This window comes from Beta vulgaris, chromosome 9, assembly GCF_026745355.1.
Source record: "Beta vulgaris subsp. vulgaris cultivar EL10 chromosome 9, EL10.2, whole genome shotgun sequence".
NCBI classification, from domain to species: domain Eukaryota; kingdom Viridiplantae; phylum Streptophyta; class Magnoliopsida; order Caryophyllales; family Amaranthaceae; genus Beta; species Beta vulgaris.
In genome coordinates, this window is record NC_079210.1 from 53,115,860 (window position 1) to 53,142,918 (window position 27,059).

The 27,059-nt window shown below is 33.7% G+C and overlaps 3 protein-coding genes across 3 annotated transcripts; all 3 read right to left on the reverse strand.

The window, feature by feature from the left end:
• Positions 1 to 14,119: 14,119 nt before the first annotated feature.
• LOC130590246 (uncharacterized) lies at positions 14,120 to 14,863 on the reverse strand. The gene has a single exon (XM_057392306.1). The coding sequence runs from the start codon at positions 14,861 to 14,863 to the stop codon at positions 14,120 to 14,122; it is 744 nt and encodes a 247-aa protein (XP_057248289.1).
• Positions 14,864 to 15,133: 270 nt separating this feature from the next.
• On the reverse strand, positions 15,134 to 15,882 carry LOC130590247 (uncharacterized mitochondrial protein AtMg00310-like). Its single transcript, XM_057392307.1, has 2 exons — positions 15,656 to 15,882; positions 15,134 to 15,569 (listed from the first exon to the last, which is right to left on the reverse strand). Exons 1-2 carry the CDS (start codon positions 15,880 to 15,882, stop codon positions 15,134 to 15,136), a joined length of 663 nt encoding a protein of 220 aa, XP_057248290.1.
• Positions 15,883 to 19,038: 3,156 nt separating this feature from the next.
• LOC104898247 (transcription factor RF2b-like) lies at positions 19,039 to 26,303 on the reverse strand. Its single transcript, XM_048636962.2, is given in 14 exon segments — positions 19,039 to 19,349; positions 19,835 to 20,003; positions 22,027 to 22,148; positions 22,301 to 22,361; positions 22,605 to 22,665; positions 22,747 to 23,492; positions 23,607 to 23,702; positions 23,831 to 24,065; positions 24,426 to 24,510; positions 24,698 to 24,830; positions 25,371 to 25,436; positions 25,549 to 25,608; positions 25,937 to 26,022; positions 26,145 to 26,303. Coding segments are annotated over 4 exon segments (423 nt in total). The 5' UTR covers positions 25,391 to 25,436; positions 25,549 to 25,608; positions 25,937 to 26,022; positions 26,145 to 26,303; the 3' UTR covers positions 19,039 to 19,349; positions 19,835 to 20,003; positions 22,027 to 22,148; positions 22,301 to 22,361; positions 22,605 to 22,665; positions 22,747 to 23,492; positions 23,607 to 23,702; positions 23,831 to 23,880.
• Between the last annotated feature and the right edge of the window lie 756 nt (positions 26,304 to 27,059).

Here is a 27,059-nt window from a genome sequence, read left to right on the forward strand (position 1 = left end):
ACAAGTATACAACTACGTACTACTAATTTGGGATGGTGTAGCTTGAGACGAAGGAAAGATGACCCATTAAGTTCGTACAATGGGGTCAACATGTCTTGCAAGTAATAAAACTTCAATAAACTTTACTTTGTTTGGCCATGATTCAGCCAAAGACCTTAACCTAGGGGCTACGGCCATGCACGTCTACATCAATCAATCCGTTAGGCCCCCTTACATATTTATTTTTGTCCGTTATTAATTCACTCATTTGGCATAAAAAAGAAGACATATTTTTACCACCTTTTTTTGTTCTCTTTTAACCATAGATTATTATCCTTTACTATTATTGTATATTGGCTTTCGTTTTCAACTCTTTTCTGTCTCATCTATTGTTTCATTGCATGAGATTTTTCTCATAGTATTATTCTCCCGTTGGAAACTTTGGACTAAAAATCTAATAATTCATGAGGTTGGTACGTATTGTTGATTTTGTCATGGTTAGGCATCAAGAAATGTTGTATTCTTGTAATATTCTTGTTATAGTATAGATTTCCTCACTGTTTTGTCATGGCATACAGATATTTTTATTAAGAATAATGACTCTGTTCAAATTTAATATATTGTACGGATGACTTGCAATTGACTATAATTTGCAGCCATTTGATTTGTATACTTCCTCCGTTTTTTTAGATGTTACACTTTTCAAATCACGGACTTCTAGGTAATTTTTGGAGAGGAGAGAGATAGAGAGAATGAAAAACAAAAGGGATCCATGTGAACATGTGATATAAGAGAGATAGAGAGAAGTTATTACCCAAAATAAAAGTGTAACATCTAATTTAAAATTTCCTAAAATAGAAAGTGTAACATCTAAAAAAAACGAAGGAAGTATATAAAAGAAAACCAATATTAACAAGAAGTATTAAAAAAATTACTTTTATATGCGTTTGAACTATTGTTGGTCATATTTCTTTTTATTGAGAAATTGAATAAGCTATACAAAGATTTTGTCAAGCTTATTCGTAGGGTATTTAGTCATATTGTACTAAGCTATATGTAATTCTCTTACACCAGTAGAATTTTAGTCTGTCTGGTTCAATTAGGAGAATAATTTGTGTAATTTCAAAGCGCTTACTTGAAAAATGATCGGATTTGGCCCATTCCTCAAAATAAGTTTTTAAGGGATCCCTGTTTGCCAAAATATTTCCTTCTAGTTTCGAAGAACAAATGATTAAAATATATTTATATATTTATTATAACATATTGAAAAATAGAAAATATATGTTTAGATAAAATTAATAATATTTTACATAATAACATTGTTTGTTTGTTTTTTGAAAATAACAATTATTTATTGATTCAAAGTCATACGACATCTACAATAGAAGTATAAATTAAACAAATACATATCAAAATGAAATAAATACAATTCTAGTATGACCAAACAACGATCGTTGAATAGATCTAACACTTCTGAAAACCTTCGTCTTTCACATCGTTGTCTGATGCAGCCTTCTGCAAGGGGTCTGTCGATCTTTTGCAGTTTTGAAATATAACTGGATTAATTTCAAGTTATTGTAAATAAAGTCTTGACATCTGTTGCAATTCCGCACAAATTTCGATCAACAAATCAACATCTTGAATTACACAAAAATCCAAAAACAAAATCTCCAAACTCTCACATGGAGAGAGATAAAACCCAATATACGGGTAGAAAAACTCTCCATTAGAGAGAGACTGAAATTTATTATAAACATAAACATAAAAAAACTAGTAATAAAAGGATAAAAAAAGGGTTTACCACCGCCCAAAAGGGCGGTGGTTTCCCCTAGGGCGAAAATTAGGGTTTTGCGGGAGAGGAGAGAGAAGAGAGAAAAAAAAGGAGAGAGGACGCGGTAAGTTACATAATAACATTGGTTTATACTCTATTAGTTATAAATACCGTACGTTAGAATATAGCAATGAATTTCCATGCATTATGGTTAGAAACCGAAAATGTTGATTCAAGTACTCCATTCGTTTCTTCACTATATCCTTTTTTATCCGTTTTTTTTTTATCTACACATGTCGATCTATTTTCTCCTATTTTTATACCCATGTGTTGATTCACTTTCTAATACAATACTTCAATATTTTGGATTACCTCTTTAGTTCTTCCATACATTTTTCCCAAAAATAAAGTAAGTAAATTAAAAAAATCGAAAAGAATACTAATTAAGGAACTTTTCCCCTTTTTGCCATCGCATGAAGATATCTCTACTCCCCTCAAAAAAAAAAAAAAAAAATCTCTACTCGATTCAAGAAATAATATTCTGTTCAAATTCAATTTAACGTAGAATTTTCGTAGGGGACACTTAAGTCGCAGGAGACTAGATTTAACAGTAGTGGGGAATGTGAAGGAGAAGTTCCTTTTCTTCTTCAACAACGTAGTTTAGCCTAATTAGGCATTATAAACGTGATTAGTCCAAAACAATTAAAATCTTTTGACCTATACAGCCAAGTAGTTAGTGGATCTACGACAAGAATTAAATAGCAAGGTGAACAAATCGATTGATCAAGTTGGAGTTGCAAAATCTTTTTCTTTAGGGGAAAGCATTAGTTGACAAAGTGTCGATTTGTTGTAATAAGTTATCAAATAATATATAATTAGTTTCTACAAAATTCTGCGTGAATTTTTCTTAATAGATTAGAGTCAACTACTTGTTAAGGGTCAGAAAATATTATAAACTTGGACATAATCAATCTTATTTCAAGTGAAGAAAATATAGGTCGAATATATTTGGCTCATAATCATTTGGTTTACTTCTGCACCATTTTGGAGCTTGTAATCTTGTATGATGCATACCGGCATTTTATTATCCAATAAAACCGAAACTTATAAAATAAAACAGAGAAAATAAGTCGGATTGAGTTTAATTTAATTAAGTTTTGTCTTCCATTCCCTTCAACTTTCACTATATATATCCAAAATATGACTTGATTATCAATAAATATGATGACTTGATATTAAACTAAATTGGTTTGGAGTAGATGTCCAGACAGTAGGGGTAAAAGTTATTCGGATAAAATCCAAAATTAAATCCAATTTAATCCAAATTAGTAATTTGGATCGGATTTGAAATATGTTATGATTGGATTCGGATTGAGTTTTTTTTTTTTGAAAAATTGGATTTTTCGGATTGGATTGGATCCAAAATCCAATATAACCAAATAGCAATGTTCATTGTATTATATATCTGGATTGGACTTAAGTACTAAACTGGATTTTTTTAAGAATAACCTAGTACATAGTCCAATAGGCGTATCACTTCAACCCTTTTCCTAAAAACCCTAACAACACTTAATTCCTCATTTCCTAAATCTATCAGACGTTGTTGTGCTTAATTTATTTCATCGAAAAACTAGTATTTTAAAAAAACAAATTTTCGGATCGGATCCAATCTAGAGTATAAAAATTCGGATTGAATTGGATTAGATTCAAACTCTAATCTGTTTGGATTCGGATTGGAAAATTCAAATTTAAATTTTGTTCGTATCAGATTGGATTAGGCCCTAATCCAAACCATACACCGAACTTTCACACCTACTAGACGGGGTTGAAGTTCAATTCTTCTTCAATTGTTTCATGATGCAACCATTTGACTTTTATACTATTTATATATATTTACTTTTACTTTTATCTTCTTTGACAATCTATGTTAAAGGGAAAATATATTCATGTGATATCTTATTAGAAATTTAGACTTAGGGATGACAATCCAGTCCGAATCCGACCCTAGTCCGCTCCGATCCGAACGAAAAAATCCGAGTTGACTCCGACAAAAAAGTAATCCGACTCCGACTCCGTTTAAAAAATCTGACTCCGAGTCGGAGGAGGGTCGGAGTTGGATCTCATAAAATAATCCGACATCCGAATCCGACTCCGACTTTGAGTCAATCAATCCTTTTTTCTTATTTATGTAATGTATTATTTATGTATAATCTGACTTCGACTTTCAGTCAATTGTATTATATAAAATTTTTCCATAGGAAAAATGATTGTTAAAAATAATAGTAATAATTAGATTATTTGTACTATATAAGATTTCCATATGATGATTAGAATAAATTGTAATGATTAAATTATTATATTATAGAAGATTATTCTATTATAAAAAATTGGAAGAAAAATAAGTCGGATCAGGTTCGGAGTCAGATGTTCGGATTTTAAGTCGGGTCGGATCTCGGAGTCGGATGTTCGGATTTTAAGTCGGGTCGGAGTCGGATTTTCGATGTCGGAGTCAGACTCATATTTAAAATCCGACTTTCTGTATGGTCGGAGTCGGATTATGCATAATCCGGTCCAAGTCCGACCCGTTGCCATTCCTATTTAGACTACTCATAGTATGCATTTTGAAAAAAAAACAAAATAATTTTAACTTATTATTAATTAGGATACGTTCTATCCAACTTATTTTACTTATTTTCATAGAAAAACTAAAAAAGTTTTAACAAATAAAAAAAAGTTTCAGAAAAAATCAAGATAAGTTTAGAAAAATAAGTTGAATAAAATAAAACCTCAAATTATTAGAAAACCTAGTGAAAATTTGCTCTATATATATTTCATAGAAGTATCCCCATCATTACATAATGATGTAATTAGCTCAAACATAATAATTGAGCAACAATCTTAAGGTTCTGGTTGAATGGAGAATCACATTGCCAATATATTAATAAAAGAAATACAACCACTATAGCTTGACTTTGAATAAAAGTTGGATCATGAAATAATATGCTCAAACAAAGGATATTAGGATATTATATCATGTGTTAATTAATCGACTAACTTACAAAATAAATGAAAAAGAAGTTTGCCACAATTATGGTGGGAGTCCTTTTCCTTCTTTTGATAGGAAATTGGAACATCCCTTTTAGCTTCTTTTTGCTACTATTGTTTTCCCTCTTTGTGATCACATGATTTGTGCCAAGAGCTGTGTTGTTCTGAGCAGCCCAAATGTGAGACAGCTTACCAGGGGCCCTATTACATATGTTGACATACGGCCTACAGAAAATTAGGATTCTTAACATGGTAACACATAAATTTTATAACACATTAATTTGACCGCTTTCGGGTCTGTTCTCCCCAGCTTATTTTCAGTTCAGTTCAGTTTAATTCATTTCAGTTCAGTTCAATTCAGTTCAGTTCAACTCTGGAAAATACTTTTACTCTCACATATCACTACTCATTTCAGTTCAGTTCAACTATTTTATGCCGAAGAGAACATACCCTTCATTTAACTGTAACACTTTCAGTTTTGATATTATTTATAATCACTCATATAACTAGTTTTTGTATTTTATATACATGGAAAAAATATAGTCATGTGAGATCTTTTTGGATTCATTTCAATTTGTACTTTATTCATATCTAATTTTTATAATGTTTACCAAAATATAACTAAAGATATTAATAGTAAAAATTGTATATATGTAAATGTAAAACTGAAAGTATTGCAATTAAATGGGAATAGAGGAAATACATTTATTATGTTTTGTTTATGCATTGTGTTAAGGGTTTTCTAACCTGTGCATAAGTTTTGTTTTTAGGATATTATTCGCGTGATTGATATTTGATCATCAAAATAATATCCTTAGGGCCTGTTCTCCCCAGCTTATTTTCAGTTCAGTTCAGTTCAATTCAGTTCAGTTCAACTCCAATAAGTTCAGTTCAGTTCAGTTCAGCTCCATTCTTTTATAATTATTTTGTTAAATATTATTATTATGTTGGTATAATTTATTTTACTAATTACTCTTATTATTATATCATTAATATTAAATATTATTATTATTATTATTATTATTATATTATTATATTATTATTATTATTATTGTTGTTTGTTGTTGTTGTTGTTGTTGTTGCTGTTGTTGTTGTTGTGTGTTGTTGTTGTTGTTGTTGTTGTTGTTGTTTCTATATATTATTTTGTTTATTATAGTTTTACTCATTATTATTACTATTATTATTAGGAGGAACATGATTTAGGTCAAAGTACAAATAAACCCACTTTTTTTAGCCTGTAAACCAATCAAATCGCGTCAAGGCGGTTTATGATGTAATTTTTGCGGTCCAACCCAATCATTATTTTTATTACTAAATATTTTTATATTATTAAATCTAATTATTAAAATAGTAATATTAATTTACTTCTGAGATATTATTGTTATTATATATCATCATCAAGTATTAATATATTAATACAAATAATATAAAATAATTATTATTAATTATCATTATTATCATTAATTATTATTATTATTAATATTATTTATTTATAACTATCATTTAAAAATATCCAAAATACTATTATTATTATTCATTATTATTACTTATCTTTATAATTATTATTTAATATTCATATTATTCTTGTTTAAAATATTATTTATATATTTATTACATTCAGTTTATTTCAATTCAATTCAATTCAATTCAATTCAGTTCAGTTCAGTTCAGTTCAGCTCTGATAAGTTCAGTTCAGTTCACTTAAGCTCCAATAAGTTCAGTTCAATTCAGTTCAGCTGTTTTATGCCGAAGAGAACAGGCCCTTAGTCAATTATGATATACTTATCAATTTGTTGAGCAAAGGTAAAAATCTATAGTTTTTTTTACTAATAAAATAACCCTTCATTGAGTAATTTAGTGAATAGGTGATTTATTTTGTTTTGGGTGGGAAATGTGGCAGGGGCCTTTTTATACAAAGATCGCATAATCGTGCAACTTATGAATATCTCGTTTTGTTGCATGAAAAACATTTGTTAGGACCTGTTATGAAATAAGCCCTTGATTATAAAATGTATAGATCAGATTTAACTCTACTTTGTAGAGTTTCACTATAATTATAGAGGATTCAGAATCCCGATTCTTTGACTTAAAGATGTTATTTGTTTGTAGACGAATTAAGGTGAGAAATAGCGGAGGAGAAGTTAGAAGTAGTAGGAAACGTCAAACATGTAACTCCAACCATAAACTCAAAATAAATACTCACTGTTGTGTCACTGTGTGGAGACTTGACCAATCTTGTGTTTGAGAGGATTTTTTTTTTTAGGATGTAGAAGACTTATGTAAAAAAAATGAAAGAAAAAGAAAAAGAAAAAATACCTAATCCTGTATAGTTTTGAAAAGATAAGCTTACAAATTACTTTCTCAGTTTATTAATTAGTACTTGTTAATATTCAATTTTAATGATTAATGTTTAACTATTAATTAATATAAGTTACTTATACAATTTTTGTGTATATAGTGGCAAATCTAATAACATCATATATTAATAATATTTGTGCTTATATTCAAATGTAAAAATCCAAAGTGAGATACGTGGGTGATACAAATTCAAACGTATTGTTAAAGTGAGACAACTGATAACAAATTTAGGGAACAATAAAAAGAGAAAACAGGTGGCCAAGTTAGTAATTAGTTATCTCTAATTTTTCTTATATGCTAAATATTATGAAGGGAAAAAGTAAAACACTATTTAATTATTTTAACTAGCTAAACATGAAATAAAAAAAGTGCGAGCGTTGCACATAATGTAGTTACGAAAAAACAACCTACACTATTAAACCTATGACAAAAAAAAACTAGGTACTTCTCCACGAGCTCCATCTCACATCATTCTTTACACTTTGTGTTTTCATCTATCTTACATCACCTTTAACGTTGTATTGCTTTCGTGGCTCATATGGATAAAAAAAAAACATCACCTTTAATGCTTTTAATTTGTAGTTGAAAATCACATTGTATATTATTTTAGTCTTTCAATTTTGTAAGCATATATAATCCACTGTTCTGGTGCTCTCTATCCTCCATATAAAATTCAAAGTGACTTATACAAATTCCATGCACCAGTACTACGCGCTAACCGCACCAGCCAATATGCGTTCAGCGGACAGACACCGCTCCCCACGCTTGGGTTTGCGCGACACACTGGCTTCGCACCCCCACACAAGGTCTACATAATTCAGCTTTCATAATTCCTTTTTTATGTGTCTACAACTGTGCACCCCTGATATAAAATCATGGCTCCGCCACTGCTCTTATTACATTTACTCTTTTAATAAAATAAGTATTAATAATAAATCAGTTATTTACTAAAACTATATACCATAAGCTTAAAGAATAACGATACACTCATATGAGAGTGAGATTGATACTACAAGTCTCGAACTTTACGGGGCCAAGGTATGCATTTTTAAACATTTTTTGAGGGGTGCATTATACTTTTTACATTAGAATATTCTATTTTTAACTTTTATTCGCATCTCTTTTAGGGTCACATTTGGTCCAAGGACCAAGTTATTCTCAACAGCCCAAAGTAAGACAAATCACAATGGGCCCTTTCAAATTTATAGATATATGACCTACCAAATAACAATTATAGACTATACTATAGAATGTACATACATTCTAGCTTTCTTCTATTTTGTTTTTTTCTATCTTTTTAATAAACTAAGAAATGTGCAACTCATTTAAATTTATATTTCCACTTAAGGCCCTACAATTTTTTTTTTAAATAGCAACATTATACATGAACATGAAAAGCATATGATAGATGTCAATCAAGGATTTGTCGGCAGTAGTAGATTTTCAACAAAGACTAATAATAATAATAATGATAATAATAAAGGTCCTAAACTGTAAATAAAAATTATTAAAAGGACGTCTAATTGCAATATAAAACTAAATTTAGTCACTAAATGGATTAAACTAGTCATTTAAAGAAATTAACCTAATCACTATTGAGATAAGCCTCTTTTTAATATTGGGCTTATCATTGCCTAATTTTAATTTAAAAATAGACGGTTTCTTACCAGATAAACTCAACTACAAAAAGAGAAAAATGAGACAAAAGAAAAAGAAAAGAAAAAAAAGCACTCATCTAAAAAGGAAGAAAGATTGTGTTCTTATAGTGAAAGGAGATTTTGTGCTGTGTGTATAAAGAATTGGATATCAATATATATATATATAATATATAATGGTCGAAGCAAATGCCTTGAGTTCATGTACCATGACTCAGGGGATTATATGCATGATTACACTTTATACATGCACCTTCGTGGGAGCTGCAAAAGAAACACCGCCGTTTGCATGTAATTATCACGAGCACGGAGATACTTACTAAACGTATACAAAATTTATCATATATCCGAATGTACTATGAGCATGGTATATGTAAGGTTATTTTCGTGCTCATTTCTTATTTGAAATCATCAGAATGAGCAAAATATACAAAAAAAAATGTTCCAAATAAGTACAATTTAGTCTTTAATGTATCACGTACATGTTACACTTAAGTTATGATGAATGAACTCACTAAACATACTGAGAAAAATGATAATGAGATACGTGAAATGGTCTAAAATCAATTAAGAGATCGTGGAATGAGGAGGATAAAGTTTTTGCAAAAAATTGAGTTGTACCCTTCTTTGACCTACGTTGTACTAATAAGCCTGTAATGATTAAAATAGGATAAAAGGATTAGTAAATTCAGGATAAAAAGCTATGAAATAATGTTTGATCTGGTAGTACATGTTTTTATATCTCACAAGTCACAATTGTGAGATTATCATAAAGTTCTCAAAACATACTAAGGACAATTCGGAGTGGAAATTCCTCTTATGTCCTACTTCAATATCTGACAGGTCTATCTTGTTAATTATGTTTATTTGGTTCGTGCAAAATTTCGATTCGATATGACACTTTTTCTTATCTACTCAAAAAGATCAGCTTACAAAATCAAATTTCAAACCTCTATTAACACATAAATGGAGTTTTTTTTTTTGGTAAACAAGGCATTCATTCATTAGCTAATAATGTTAAACATATTACAATCAGAGAGAAGTTGCTCATTACAATAACCAGGGGGGGTGGAGAATATCCTAGTTACAGCACTATCTCCATCCATGATCCTACAGGACTTGGCCATCTTGTCTGCCACGAGGTTATACTGCCTGCTACAGTGCTTAATCTGAAGATCCGGTCTCTGGGTGAGCCACTGCCTGCACATATTAATCAAATTCAAGTAACGGTCAGAACGACCTCCATGGAGGAGGTTTATGGCATCCTTACAATCAGAATATATAATAGCCTTAGGAAGGTTCTCCAACAGAACAAGTCGAAGAGCTTCCGCAATCGCCGTCAGCTCAGCTGCAAAAGAACTCTCTGTAAAGATCTTCTTCCCAAATCCCCCGAACCACTGACCGGAGGACTTACGTACCCCCCCCCCCAATCCCAGCACCTTGGAGAATGTCTATAAAGGAAGCATCAACATGGATCATTAGAAACTCGTTTGGTGAGCGAACATTGGGTGGATAATATTCCCCGTAATGGTCTCTGAGGCGAAGGAAAATTCCCTAACTCTCCCCAGAGCCCTCAGACATATAACATGGGGCGTGGAAGCCTTTTGATTCTTAAAGACACACTGATTCCTATCCTTCCAAATCTCATGACAGATGTACGGAAAGACAGAGGCCCAGGGTAGGTCTCTGAACTGGCCGGTGGAATGTAAGTTTTTCCTAATCCAGAGTCTGAAATCATCAGAAGATCCTAAGGGCATCCCAACATACTCCCAAACCTTTTGACTTATGTGACAGTCCCGGAGTAAATGGGCGCTATGTTCTACATGTTGGTTGCATCTAGGGCAGGAAGTATCAACGGTCATACCCCTACTTGCAAGCAGGTTCCGGTGAGGGAGTCTATCATGCCAAACTAACCAAAGGAAGAAGTGGAGCTTGGGTTCACATTTTCCCTTCCAGATCCACAAGAGATTATCATAAGTTGGGTTTGGGGGATTTGGGCTATGTATGCCCGCTGTAACACAAAGCCTTTATGATCAACAAACTTTGGGACAAGGAGATCTGCCTGCGAATCAGGCGTAGGAGGAAAAATGTTGAGGATGCGATTTCTTAAGTCAGGCGGGATGTGAATAGTTAATGAAGTGAGGTCCCATCTCCCGTGATGAGTCAAGCTATGAACCTTTCTAGAACTCTCGTCAATACTCATGGGTCCCTGAACCCAGCTTCGTATGGGACCTATGCCCAACCAATCATCATACCAGAAACTAATACTTTTCCCATCCCCAAGGGTCCAGGAGCTATTATCTTGTATCAGGTCCCACCCTTTCCCAATGCTTTTCCAGATGATGGATCCATTCCTAAATTTAGTGACCCGATTGTTATGCATATACTTAGAGTGGATACACTTTTGGGCCAGGCTAGGTTGGTCTTGCGCTAACTTCCACCCAAGCTTAGCCATATAGGCTTTATTCATGATTCTCTGGCTCCTAATGCCCAGCCCCCCCTATTCTTGGGTAGGAAAGTCGTTTGTTTGTTTACAAGATGCATCTTCTTCTTTTCCCCCTCCTCCCCCCATAGGAAATTGTTACATAAGGAATCAAGGTCATTAAGGGTGCTTGTCGGGAGGGAAGTGGCTTGCATGTAGTATGCCGGAATTGTTGATAAGGTTGAGGATATAAGACAAAGCCTTCCTGCCCTAGAGAGGAACTTAATCTTCCAAGAGGCCAGGCGAGCTCTCACCTTGTCAACAATAAACTGAACCTGTCTGCGCGTAGGGCGTTTGTGAGAGATTGGGAGGCCCAAATACACTCCTAGGTTTAGGGATTCATCACATAAATGGAGTTATATTTTCAAGTTTGGGATCATTTAGTCCTACTTAAATTTTGATTTGCTGATTTTGTGCTAATAATAAGGAAAAATATATAGTATTTTCTTTCAAAAATTACCCTTTGCTCCAATGAAAATTTAACATTTATTTTTTCATCCACGAAATATTGGTTTGGATTTGTCATTGCTTTAACAGTCGATGTTTATGCTTCATAGGAGTACTAAAGTGGAAGCTACTAAAAGAAATGATGCACTGAAAATGTAAATAGAGGTCTTATTAAACTTAATCAGCAATTTGCATTGAAAACTAAATCTTAATTAGTACCAAGTACATGATCGAATAAGTACATGGAATTATTTTTTGATTTATAGACTTTGATATTTTCATATGCATTAATTGAAAAATCTGAACATGGCTTCCAATTTACCCGGTATTTCCAATAATTTTAGAGAAAAAAATATTGGCTCTAATAGTTACTCCCTCCTTTTTTTTAATCTATACACTTTTCTTTTTGGTACGTTTTTATAAATTTATACAATGTTATTTTTTCTATTCTTGGTAATATGTCTCATCTATTTTATTATATTTTTCCATTCATATCATCCACTTTTAAGTTTTTCTCTCTCAGTTTTTACTTTTCTTTACCTTTTCAGTTTCTCTCACATACTTTTGTACTTTCTCCTTAGTTCTTCGGCTTCTCCCCAAAGTGAAGTGAATAAATTTAAAAGAAATGAATGGAGTACTAACTTACTGCTCCCTCCGTTTTTTTAATTGTTACATTTTTCTTAAATGGTCACTTTTTTTTATTATAAATAAAGACCATCATTCATTCACTACAATCGGAATAGATGATTACATTGGGGTAACCTTGACTTTTCACACGTTGCATAGCTTCTAAGATGGCGAGAAGTTCAGCTGCAAGAGGGGAGAGTTGTTTCTTTTTTAATTGCTGGAGTACATTTTACTCACTCCGTTCCATAATATAGTACTTACTTCATTTTGGTGGATCAAACTTTAAAATCTTTGACCGAATATTCTCATTTGTGTAGTATTAAAAAACATATTCATGTGATACCTTGTTAGATTCGTTTCAATGTTTAGTTTCATATAATATCAACTTTTCAATTTTTTATTAATATGGAATTGAAGATATTAAAGGTCAAATTTACATCTTGAGACCGTGTAAAAAAGAAACAAGCACTATATTATGGGACGAAGGGAGTACTTATTTGGGATACTTGGCCCACCACAAAGTAATACTATTATATTTGTTTTTCTCTTTTTCCACTCAGAAGTACTATTTTTTCCCATTATTTTACATTAAGGCTCCGTTTGGTAGGGAGTAAAACATTTTCTTGAAATTTTTTCCCCCTCTATTTTCAATTTTACATTCTTTGATTTACAAAGAGTGTAAAACCATTTTTCTTTGAGGTAAAATTGCTCTCCAAATGATGGAAAACCATTTTTTTTCCAAATGAAGCGAAAACTACTTTCCTTCCTTTTTTCTTATCTATTTTATACACTCCTCTCATTATCTTCTTACTTTCCCTTTCATTTTCCTTTCATGTCATCATTTTTCTTACATGTTACCAAACAACGGAAAACATTTTTGGAATTCCATGAAAATCATTTTACACCAAAAATGTTTTACGCCCAACCAACGCCCAACCAAACGAAACTTAAATAGGCCAAAAAGTACCATTCAAAAAGTTTGAAAGTGATGACATTTACTAAATTGTCGTGCATACAACAATGTAGCAATAAAAAAAACAGATAGAGGATATAGTTTTATGTTGATGCACGAACACAAACTAACACATAGATCTTGGCATCTTGGAGATCACATGGACTGATGGACACTTGGACAGTATCTGTAAAAGGAACCCAAATGATTTATTTAGAACCAAAAATAATATCGTATATTTGATCAGTAACTATTACAGATGCTGGCAGATTTTATGTTCGTGGTTCATGAAATTCAATCAATAATGTTTTGCATCCTTCACAGTTGTGAGTTGTGACCCAACTAATTAAGTCACATACTTTATTAGTTCACCAGTCCTTGTTGTGTTGCTGCACAGTTCATGCATTAAATCCAGTAGTAACTACTAGTAGTAGTACATATGGTACGCCTCTCATTTTCTCATTAGATTCTTGATTCTTCGCACAGCTGGATAGCTGCTATTGTTCCTTGCCAAATGGCGTATGAATGTATGATATATAATATGAAAATATCAACAGTTGTGTACATAAATCAATGATAAATCTCTATTGCTTAAATGTTAAAATTAATATCTATTCAAATATCTCCTTGTTCCCTAGTAACCCTACTTGAGGGAGATATATAGTAGATCAAATAATTAAAAAATGAAGGAAGTATATATAATATTTATATTGGTAATATATAGCGTTTAATCAATCAATAACACAATAAGTGAAGGTCGTCTAACTTTTTTTTTTTTTTTGAGGGGGAAAGAAAGTAGTGCATTAATCCAAGGACAAAGTGTCCATCAAAACATACGGAGCCACTTCACGAAGACAATGGTTCTCCCAACATTGTTCGACTCCAAAAGGCACTACTCTAGCGAGATGATGGGCTACAACATTCCCATCCCTCTTAACATGAAGAAATTTAACTGATTCAAACGCATTACATAAAGAAAGAATATCTCCTAGAATATTATCCAAATCTGCAAAATAGAGGGTCTCGTTTGTCAGCCTATTAGTCACCACCTGAGAATCGGACTCAATAATAATATACACTAGACCATGAGCCTTAGCCAACCTAGCCGCCATGTAAATTGCTTTGCACTCCGCAATAGCCGCGGGCCAGCAGGCCCTGGTGCGACGCACAACCGAAAAGCATACTTTCCCTCGAAAATCACGAGCTACAATGCCCAACCCAATCCATCCTTCTGCCCCAAGGTAAGCATTTGTGTTGAGCTTAATCGTGCCCCTAGGAGGCGCACACCATTTTGTCGAGCTCACACAACCTCCCATTTTCGGACCTCCATAAATTCGAGTAGTATAAGAATTGAACTCATCACATTGCCTACTCGCACGTTGGACTATGACAGGCACCGGTTGCCTTTGGCCTTCAAATACCAACTTATTTCGTTCGGTCCATACATTCCACGCAAAAAAGCTTCCTCTTTGCACCATCTTAGCATCTAGATCACTCCATCGCACCACCGTCTCACACATCGTCTCACCCTCCACCCCATTGACCATAGCCTGACATCCTAGTTCCCCCTACACCGATCTCCAGCGAGCGCATGTGAACAAAGAGTGATGAATCGTTTCCACGCCATTCAGACACCATGGGCACTCGTCTTGATCAATGAGATGGTGGGCCCTAGGTACAGCACGTACCGGCAGTGAATTGGTACAGACTCTCCAAAGAAAGTGGCGAACTTTTGGGGATACCTTTAAGCTCCATAAAATACCCATGCCTTATGAACATCTCCAAATTACCACCCTTCCCAAGCATATAGGCCGTTTTCACCGAATAGGTCCCATCTTTAGAGTAGCCCATGTTAATTCATCCTGCAAGCACCTTGAGCTCAACGGAATTGCTAGAATGCATTTTTGATCACGTTCCTCAAAAAGATTTTCAATCACATCCGTTTTCCACTCTTTTCGGTCATTATCAATTAAATCTCCCACCAACTTCAATCCTGCAACTCTATTGCTCAAAACAAACCGGCCATCCTCATCACTAAGCCACGGATCGTGCCACAGATTTATCGATTTCCCATCTCCCACCTTCCAGATCAAACCTTCCTTCACCAAGCTTTTCGCACTCCATATACTACTCCAGGAATAGCTATTTGAGTATCCTAACCTTGCTTGAAATATATCTCCATGGGGATAATATTTTGCATTCATTACACGGCTCAAAAGGGAGTTTTTATAATGTAAGAGTCGCCAAACTTGCCTGTCAAGTAAAGCATCATTGAACACCCAAGATCTTTAAATCCATGCCCCCATACACTTCGGTTGCACATCTTTTCCCAACTTAACCAATGCATCTTCTTTTCCACACCTTTGCCACCCCACCAAAACCGCGCCATAACTGAATGAATCTCTTTTATAATTGCCGTTGGGATCTCATAGACCCCCATCAGATAAGTAGGGAGAGCCTGTATCACAGCCTTGATTAGAACTTCCTTTCCAGCTCTTGACAACAATTTTTCCTTCCAACCCCGCAATTTCTTCCACATTCTATCTAAGAGTTCCCGAAACACCATTCTCTTTGACCTCCTAGTGATTGTGGGAATGCCAAGATATTTTTGGTGCTTGTCAACTTGCCTCATTTGGAGAGTAGATATCAACACTTCCTTTTGCCCACAACTTACACCTTTACTAAAAGAAACCTCCCACTTTTCATAGTTAATTTTCTGCCCGGATGCTGCTTCATATTTGTTGAGAATATCAACTATTGTCAAGCATTCCTGACGGGTGGCTCTTGTAAAGAGAAGACTGTCATCTGCAAATAGAAGGTGTGAAATTTCCGTTCCGTTGCGGCTAGCTTTTGCACCATGAAGTTCTTTTGCATTCACTTTTTGCTGAATCATCTGAGAAAAGGCTGTTAATTAGGTATTTTATTTATGAGTAATAAGGTCGATTAACTTGATTAGGTTGTACTAAATATAAAAGAAAAACAAAATACAATCTAACTTGATTAATAAATTTATTTTTTGTTGTAACTATGATGACAATAAACAAAATCTGACAATACAAGATAATTTTGTTTGTTCTTTTAATTATGTAGACTTGTATGAGAGATTTTATCATTCCAACATAGTTTTCTGAACACTGATTTTGTGTAGATTGTAAATGACAATCTATACTAATTGCAAAATTGTATGACAATCAATCAATTAAACATCTTTGATACCGAATTTTAAGCTCCTTCAACCGAAAAGAAAAATAACTCAAGCTCTAAAGTCTAAACTACTACTAGATGAGACAAAAATTGCAATAATTGGACAGAAAAATCTTAAAAAGAGGATCATTAATGAGAGAAAAAAGTAAATAATTTTAATTTATTACCTATAACATTTTATAAAGGTGAAAATAAACATACTTATGATAAGAAACAACTTTTCTTCCACCCACTTCATTACTTATCAATAGTCATTTTCCTCACGACTGGCAAGACACATGCAGTCATGCACACATGCAGTAAACTGTAAATACTACTCCAAGCAGAGCTAACAGGGAAGGGAAAGAAAGTAACTTATACTTAATTATTTTACGTTGATTTCTATATTTGGCACAATTTTTATCATTAATATGCTTAAATACCTATAAAATTATAAAATGTTGATATTATTAAAATATATATTGAGACAAATCAAGCAACAACTTTAAAATAATAGTTGGTTTTATATATTGGTACAAATATATATACGGTCAATTTGGATTATGTCAATAGTATAAAAGTCAAAGTAAAACAAAACAAAGGGAGTAGTTGTTAATATATTGTTAGAGACATAGAGTTAGATTATCTAGAGAATTGTTCTCCACAAAGCCAAGAGAGAGTGGTTGCTTAATAATACTTCCTCTGTTCTTTTATTATTGCGATATTTTCCTTATTATTTTCAAGTTTCATATTAATTGTAACATTACTAAATTTGAATATCATTTCTCTTTATCTTTCTCCTCATCACATTGGTCCCTTTTACATCTCTCTCGTCTTTTAAAAAAAATGTATAATCCCTACATGTTGCAATTATTAAAGAAGGGAGGAAGTATATCTTTTCATTAGACCTCACCATTCTTCTCTCTTTTTTCATATACTAGTTGTTGCTCCGCGCGCCTACGCGCACGGCGCCCCAAAATAGTATAATTGTGATATTTGTAATTCGTTAGCCTTAAGTGGTGAAATATCTATTTAACACGTATTCCAACACAGACGTTGAGTACACACGTTGTATTAGTTGCATTAGGCAAACCAATGAAGCACGGTGTGCAAACACGAACGATTTATTTACTCGTTAATTTCATTTGAAAAGAGAATACATAATTAAGTTTATTTGAAGTGCAATTCCAATAGCTAAGGTAACAACTTTGATTTAGAACTTGTTGTTGACTTGTAGGTTTTTCGCGTGCCTTTGAAGTGTTTTTCAAATGGAACTATAAGTGATGTTTAGGCATAACACTATATCTCAATTCTCAACACCGTGCAAGTTCAAATAAAATGAAGAAATATCATGTAGAAAGGAGGCACTATGAAGCCAGTAGAAGGAATTAAAGGTACATTAACCTTTAAAACACCACCAATGATAAGTTAAGAACTTTTCTTGATATATCCCAGATTTTCAATATCATAGAAGAGATCAATGTGTAAGTGAAATATGAGGGTAACTTTAGAGGATAACTAACTTGTAAATGAAATATGAGGGTAACTTCAGAGGCTAAACAATTTCAAGCAAATGTTGGAATGCTTTAGAGGGTAACTAACTTGATCTTTAAAAGGGTGATTATATAATTTAGCCTTTTTTAAACCTAAAGTTAGTAGAGATTCACTCAATCAATTAGAATTTTAAACCTGCAATTAACCTCATATCACCTTCTTCTCAATTTGGTTGTAAAGAGAAAAAAAATTTAAACAAAGTCGAGGGAGAATTTATAATTCGATTATATTATGAGTAAGTGGAGAATAGCTTAATATGCAAAATTTGGTGAAGGAAGCAGAAAAGCAGAGGGAGGAAAAGGAAAACCTAACTCAAGCAAAACCAAATATCCTGACTTCAAAAAAATGTGATGTCCTAGTTGAATCAGGGATGGTGGTGTAAGGTTGTAGTTGTAGTTGTAAAATTTGCAGTTTCTTTGAAATGTTTGTTGAAGGAACGGGTACGTCAATGATCCACCTCTAAATTTCACTCAAACCAATCAGACCTATGTTGTGATGTTCGTAGTCGGTTAGGTTACATTGACGTTTTTAAAACTATTTTCTAAAAAGAGAACTCCTTAGATACTCTACATTTAAACCACCCGACATTTATAATGTTCACTATCTCGTCATTACTTCAAGTGAGCTCAATTACTTAACACTCATCGAACATAGACATCATCAATTTGACTTAGGCCTTGTTATTTTGGACTTATTTTCAATTTAGTTTAGTTTCTCTCTACAATTCCAAAATTCCATTTTTTTCTCTAATCTGTTCAATTCATTTTAATTCAATTCAATCCAAACGAATTAAGCCTTAGTGCATAACCAAAGTGGTCATATGTAAATTAAATTCATCGAAAAGATAAGTTGATGACCCACGTAATACCAACACTTTACACTTAAGTAACAATATCTTTTTTTACTTATCAAAAAAAGAAGTAACTATAATGTTTGCTTCCCAATCACTAACAATTAGCCTATAAAACTTTTAAAAAGAGAGGGCTTTATAAAATGAGTACTTGTAGACTGATGAGTGAATCATAAATTCAGATACAATAAACAAGGGATGAAGAAAGGTTTCTGCAACTAAAGATCTCTTTCCTCTTCTAGGAACCGAAAAATATAATTACAGAGAAAAGGCACTGCAGGCAATGATATACTCAACTTTCCCTTTCTTCTTAAGAACCCTGAGATTTTGTTAGGACTCATCACTATCTTCCCTTCCTTTTCTACTCTCTACTTTCTCAGATATGAAATGGCAGCTGTCATTTGGGCTTTCAAGACTTTTTGATATTCTACTCTTTTAGACCCATCCTGCGAGAGAGAATGAAATAAAACAAAACATGAGACAAAAGAGTAAATAAAAATGCTCATACCTGCAATGTACTAACACATCTTTTTCAAAGAATTTATAATACAACAATGGTTATAAAAGTGTCTTAATGATGCTCCTACTGTTAGTAAAATTCTTTATGGTAAGAACATATATTCTAGGTGTAAAACATATTTTACCAAAACAGAAAATTCAAATAAAAAACAACCCCGAGTTAGAAAAATAAATCAAAGGAAATTAACTAAGTAAAACTCTAGAAATCGATTAGAGGAAAGGAAAGGGAATTTACCAACTTTCTAATTACTAACTTTCTGCCAAACTAAATTACTCTAGCCATAAATCAATACAACACTTCAGATCCAAAAATTCCTAAAAGAAACGAAACCATAAACTCATGTGAAGGTGGAAGATAGAGAAGGAATGAAATAGAGAAAGTGGAAGTCGTAAGTAATGGATTACCCCTTACCCGTCAAAGGTAGTGTTGGCGGATCTAATGAATGTGGTGTGGCTTCAAAAGGAGTTTTATTCTCTTTAGATGGTCCATTAACAACGGTTGAAGGCAGCAATGAAACTATTCTTACATCATCTGCAAGCGCTCGTTTGAAGTTCTCCGAGCCGAATATATCTGAAACTCGCTGAATCATGAACATATAAATAAAAACATGGTAAAAAAATTTACATTAAATTACAACATTTTAGATCTCAATTTCCTTCACAAGATCAAACACAAAAGAAAAGGAAATCAATACCCTAATTCAGAAAATCGCAATTTGTAGAACAACCATAGCCCAGAATTCGCAAAAAAAAGTATCAAAAACTAAAATCTATCAAAAAGCGTGGTCCATTCCTTCAATTCAAATAAAATTAAAGACTTTAAAAAGTAAAAATGCAAAAATCAAAAAGAAAAATCAAGAACCCTAACTAAAGATATGACAAACACAAGAACCGAATTAGCATCAATAAAAAGCCAAAGCAAAACAGAAAGCTACAATTCAGATTGAATAATAGAGCGAGAATCGGACCTCTGTGATGTTTCTAGTGATGTTAACTCCATACCAATGGCAAAAAATAAAAATAAAAACAGAGAAAGAAGAGAGAGAAACAGCAAGAGAGGCGAGTAAGAGGAGAGAGAGAGGAGAGAGGCGAGTAAGAAGAGGGAGAAGAAAACATTGTGTGGCTCAGACGGAAGGAGTAGATGGAGAGCTGAAATTGCCCAAGCCTTATGAATAGTGATTTACATGCTTTGACATGTTAATTAGGTCTAGCATTGAAAAGTATGAGGCATGAAAGGTATGGAGTATGCTATGACCCTCGCTTAAGATATGGAGTTAACATCAGATAAATGTCTTCCAGCTACCCAAGCACACCAATCACTCATTGAAGTATGAAGTCATCATACACCTTCTAGTTCCGGGTATAGTTACCATGAAATACAAAATGTGCACATTTCATATTAGACTACTTTCCCCACCGAAGTATGCATAGGAAACAAGCTAAAAGTAGCACCCAATGGTCTACTACTTGCTCAAGGTATAGAGACATAGAGTTACCAAGGTGACAAAACACTGCTAATTTGTAAACATAGAAACACCCAACAACCCCCCGCACTCCCTGCACCCCGTGCATAGACCCTCTACATGGACCCCCTGCATAGGCTACCCTGCACCCCCTACATAGCCTCCTGCACTCTCTGCACAGTCCTTCCACCTACACAGCCTGCACCACCAGCTCAGCCCACACACATGCACCCCCCTGTCAACCTCTTCCGCCCTTGCACACCTTCAAGAGTATGAAAGATAGATTCACCTTCAGAGTAGCTATGATAAAACAAATTTGAATAGAAAGGTCACACATTTATGTCTGATATTTCCTATATGAATGCGCCAGTTTTGTGTTATTCAGGTTCACCCTTAAAAGAATTGGTCATTCACAGTGAAAAACAGTTTGGAATGAGCAAGCAAGAATGGCTAACATTGATGACCGGAAAATATATTTTCACAGAAGAAGAGAGGAACTTTGTAGAAGTTGGATATTTGAAAGAAACTGAGCAACTATTTGAAAATCTGAGTTCATGTGAAAATCAGTTTGAATGTGGCACATTATCTCAGTTGCTGATTTATATCTTGTTTGTTTTGCTTCTTTAGAAGTTGTATATGAGATTACCAATGACATTTTAACCAACAGGTTGAGATTAGGTTATAGTCGTAATAGGTCCTTAGTTGAAAATTTTCTCTATTTTACATGTATTAGTGTACAAACTTTTCAAGATCATTGATAGGGTGTTCATAGTGAATTTTGAACACAGGACCTTCAAAAAGAATGGAAGGTTGTAATTTTTCTACAAAGGAGAATATATCACATTTTTTCTTCCACCAGATCTATTCAATACTATAAAATACTAATTCCGTCCCTTAATAGGGATTTTGTTAAAAACAATTCCAGTGTCAAACTTCATAAACGTTGACCAAAGATTCTCACCAATCAGATTGAACTTATAATTTTCTAGCTTAAATCTATATGTGACATTGAGTATAAAAAGCTACTTAAATTACCCATTTCCAACCCCTCAGCAATTAGGCGTAAGAGGTTTCTAAAGTTGAAAGACCAAGACAGCACATCGATATTACATTGCATATTTCTGATTTTATCAACACTTACGCAATATACAATGTTGCTAAACCCTTTCCAGCCTTTCGATTCACGACCTCTATTCCTCCATCTTGTGTTCTCTTTGTAAGAGCTTCAATGTCTTGATATGAGAGATTGGCTTGTGGAAAAGCCTAACAAGAAGAAACACGCACAGTCACACACTTAGAACCAATAACATGGAAAGATAAAAATCAACCCAATTATTTACCCCATAGTATAGAGGATAGAGGTGGAAAGGCAGGGGAGAGAATGGGGAGAAAAGCAACAAAGTCCATGAAAATACCTGAGAAAACCATGGTAGAACGATTGTGCCAGCGTGTCCTCCAACAACAGGCACATTAACCCTGCAAGTAAACATAAAAGGTAAGACAATTAGCAAAATCATTACTGCAACTACGGGTCACTGATATAAATGTGTGACCTTAAATTTTAAAATCTGTTTCAATATAGGGTCACACATTTATGTCTGATATATCTAGTAAATTTGTGGCCTTATATCTCGTAAAATCAATCACATTACTCAAAGATTGAATCCTTCGAAACACCCACTAATTGCTAAAACTGGAAACTGGAAACAGAGAACATACCAACAGGCAACAGGGGTGCAGAAACAATCTAAATTATACACACATAGTTGTTCCTTTGAATCTGCAAAAATATACAAATCAACCAAATTTAACACATAAAAGTGAAAGCTTAAGAAATCAAATAATAGTGAGGATCGCTCACCTTCAAAACTCGATCGTTTAAATTTATCTCTCCTCTAATTCGCATTTCCTTCATAAAACCCAAGAAAACAAATTAACCACCGGAAATCGAGAACAATGAAAAACATAAATAGTGAGGTAGATAAAAGGAAGTTGTAGCTAAAAGAACATGAAAATCATAATAAATAAATAAAAATTTATGCAAATACTCTTCCTCTGTTTTGAAGAGAGAAAAATTGGAGAAAATAGAAGAAGAATGAGAGAGATTAAGAAAAGCTCACTCATCATCCAGGTAATGCTACTTCAGTGCTTCTACTGAGGATGATATGCAGGATGAAAGAAGCCATGACAAACTCATGAGCGAATCCAATAAGGTAATTGTATTCAAGATGATTCTATGATAAATCTAAATACCAAAGGCTCTATTCAACAAAAAAAATTAACTAAAAGAAAGAGACAAAGAAGTATAAAGTAAAAGGTAATGATGAAAGCACCATCACAACTGCCCAAAAGAACACGCTGTAAATGAAAAAAGATACTCATTTACAAGTCACAGAAGATAGTGATTGGCCGAGATTGTTGTGTTAAATTGGCAGAACAGCACAAGCATCTAAAGTGGGAGAGTAATATAAGGTATAACTACTCTTTTACTTCAAAACTATGGATGAACTTGTTAGTCGTTATGATACATGGAAGCAAAATTCAGGCATAGCTGATGGTCCCTTGTATCTCCCAGACCCCCCAACCTTTAAAATCCAGCTTTATATCCTGCTTGATGGTCATAGAAAAAAACATCCCACTGTGAGTTAATGTTCATAACTCTGTCATCATTCTGTACATCAATGTTTACAGAACTATCATCGATACAAGTAAAACAGATACCTCATAACCTATCCAAGCAATGGAGAGAACCACAAATATCGCAAGATAATTTGTAAAGTTCCGGTACAGCTCCAATTTGGTCATGCTTCTACGAATCTGAATAAATAAATAAAATATTAAGATGAAGCCCAAACATCTTATGTTACCCATAAGCATTGAAACATCAATATTTGATGAAAAGACAACAAAGACAGCTTATACATATATTGCACTTTAGTCTCTACCTTCTATGAAGGCTACTTGGGTTTGCTACCTTCTATGAAGTCTCTACCTTCTATGAGTAAAACCTTCTATGGGTTTGCATATTCTGTTTTTGCTGTTGTTGAGGTACTGAGTAAAATACAGAGGGATTGTATTGCATGCTAGGCATCCCTAAGTTGAATGATTCTGAACACTCCATCATCTCGCCTGTCGCCATTCTAAGTCTCTCCACTTCATGCTTTAACGCTTCATTCAGGGCTGAGAATAAAACCAACAAATGATTCAGTGACCTTAGAAACGATTTAGAAGGTCAGATGTTGATGTATCTCTAACTACCTAGATGGGGGGAGGGGGGCAAGAGAGAGGAAGGAAAAAAGTTGATGAAAATAAAGTCATCACTGTCAACTTCAAAATCATTTTGGAAAGACACTTCCCAGAGCCGCGATTAACATGGGTAAGTTTCTTGTTTTTTTTTTTCATTGGAATCGAGATACTTGAGATATGTATATACTCGAGAGTTTAATATTGACTCGCTACTGAATCAGCTGTTCAAACCTTGGTTTTGCTCTTATCCCTGTTTAAAGATATACTATAGATCAAACAGGGCATGAGACTCACCATCTCGCAACTGAGCTTGTTGTTCCATGCCCTGTAATCGAAGCTTGAGTACTGTGTTTTCACTTGATAGACCAGTTGTATCTCTCTAAACAACAAAATCATAGAAAAATAAGCACATACAGAAATTACCAGTGAGGACTGAGGATACTAAAATGCCTTAGACCTCCAGGATACTACAAATTCATAATTGTAAGTCTATAAAAGGGATGAATTAACCAAGCAACTCTGTGAAGTTACCTATGAGATGTATGGTATGAGTCTAGCAAATATACTTGATACAGAATGAGCTGCGCAGAAAGAGTCGTTGCTTCAGTTTGAAGAGTCTGGACTTTTAGCTCCAACTCCAATATATACCGAGCTTTTCTCTCTTTTGAGCGTGCAGCAGACTACCGATGTGCTAAAATCCTGCAGAAACAAGTAAATCAAATAGGCAAAAAGACATTGTCAGAAATGGAGATGCTAGAAGTATGAACAAAAAAAGCAACATTATAACACTTAAGTTGAAAGTCCTCAATTTTCCGAAGTATTAAGATAAAAAAAATCATATTCTTCACAGAATGACAGAATTGAACGACTACCTCTAGATAATCACAAAGGCAGCATATAGCAACAAATAAACAGAACAAACAACAAAGAATGCCAATAACCCCGTTCGAGTGTACTCTAGATGTGAGCAACTTTGCCATTGATTTACGATATCATTCAAACACCTAAAGTCAGCCATTCATTTACGATAACATTCAAACACTCGAGTCTAAATCTGAAGAGCAATCCCCTATCCTTATCGATTTAACTCTGAATTAATCTTTACTTATCGATATTCATTCTTACCAATCAACTTATTCTTACGAATAAAATCTGTTTTTTGTCGATCAAATCTAATTTGCATCAATCAAATTCTTCACCAAAACTCTGATCAAAACTGATTTTTACCGAAACTCTTACCACGTCCCTCTAAGAATCATAGCACATTATTAACAAGCCAGAATTTGCAATTGAAAAATCCAGCTCCTGCAAAAAGGGAGAAAAATGAACACAATTGAAGAGAAGGAGAGGGTATGAACCAGAATTTGCAGAAAACGAACCAAAATCGAAAACCCATAAAGTTAATTGAATGAATTACCAAATGAAATTCAAGGTTTCTTGATAAAATCAATATGCGGCCTTGAAAGTATACCAGTTCCTGCAAAAAGGGAGAAAAATGAACACAACCTGTACAACAAAAAAATAGAAATAGAAATTCTTTAAACAATTCCAGCTTGCGATGCGATTCAAAAATACAACGAACACAATGATTCAAACAACCAACTGAAGAAGAATTAAAGACAAAAGCAAAAAAGTAATTAGGTTAAAACCCTAGAAAACGATAAAGATGAAATGAAATTCCAGTAAAAAGGGAGGAAAATGAAGAAAAAAGAGAGAAAATTTGATGATTAGGTTAGAAATGAAGAGGAGAGACACCGTGAAGAGAAAGAAGAAGAAAAAAAAAACAGTCAAAATTCAATCAATACCTCAACAGTCGAGATGGAGATGAAGATGAAGAAATCGAGAGGATGAGACGGCCGATCGTTGTTGATCTCCCAAATTACATAGTTCTCTGCAAAAAATTCCAAAACCAAAACCCTAATTTGACAGATCAATCGTAAAAGTCCTCAATTTCAGATCAACTTCACCCAAAAATCATCAAAGAAATCAATATAATAGTAAGGAAAGAATTACCAGTAAAAATTTGGGGGGAATTGACGCATTGATGAAGAGAGACGTGAAGAATACGTGAAGCACAAGAGAGTGGAGAGAGGAGAGGGGAGAGAGGAGAGAAGAGAGAGTAAGAGAACTTGTGGCTCTCACGGAAGGGGCGACCTCTCGTAATCACGTGAAGGACGCGTGAGGGTTGAAGCTTGCTCTATCACGTGGAGCGCACGTGATGCGCTTATGAACAGTGAATTTCGCTTGTTTGTGACTCAAAACACTGTAGAAAGGAACAGTGTTGCATCTTGCAACTTTTAAAAGGTCTAGGACTAGGATCTAGGATAACATATTTCATATATTATTATGATAGTAATGTATGTAGCACCATAGCATGGATGGTTCTCCATAGTCCATACTCATATTTATTTCAGGTTTACGTATCTGTTATTTACAACGTCTATAAACTTTTTAACATACTTCCCTCAAATGGCCCCAACATAATGAATATAAATTTCAAACTATACTTGCATTGTATTTATATAATATAATATCCAATATCCATTTATTTTTTCTCTATTCACCCCCATCAACCGTGTTAAATTCTTGTTAGAATTCCCCTAATAAAAATATTGTGAGATTATGAGCAATTGACTCGCTAAGGAGATGAGGCATTGTGTAGATGAGTATATACTACCACTGTTTTTTTTTTAGTTGTAACGACTAGACATAAAATGTGAGTAGAAAATGTCTAATCGTTGTAACTAAAAAAAAAAAAACATAAGTAGTATAAGTACAAGACTAGTACTAGTCAAAGTCTACAACCTAATACAAGAATGCTCACATAACAAGTATCTACGTACTTGTACTTCATTATGCACCAAAAATTGGAACGAGAGTAGGACGAACGCTCAAACCACAACAAAAAGTTCATGCAAAAGAAGCAAG

Coding starts and splice junctions, on each gene's coding strand:
- LOC130590246 (XM_057392306.1), bottom strand. CDS start 14,863: ATGGTCAATGGGGTGGAGGGTGAGACGATGTGTGAGACGGTGGTGCGA.
- LOC130590247 (XM_057392307.1), bottom strand. CDS start 15,882: ATGGTGTTTCGGGAACTCTTAGATAGAATGTGGAAGAAATTGCGGGGT. Junction 15,570..15,655: donor GTGGAAAAGAAGATGCATTG/GTTAAGTTGGGA, acceptor TTTACTTGACAG/GCAAGTTTGGCGACTCTTAC.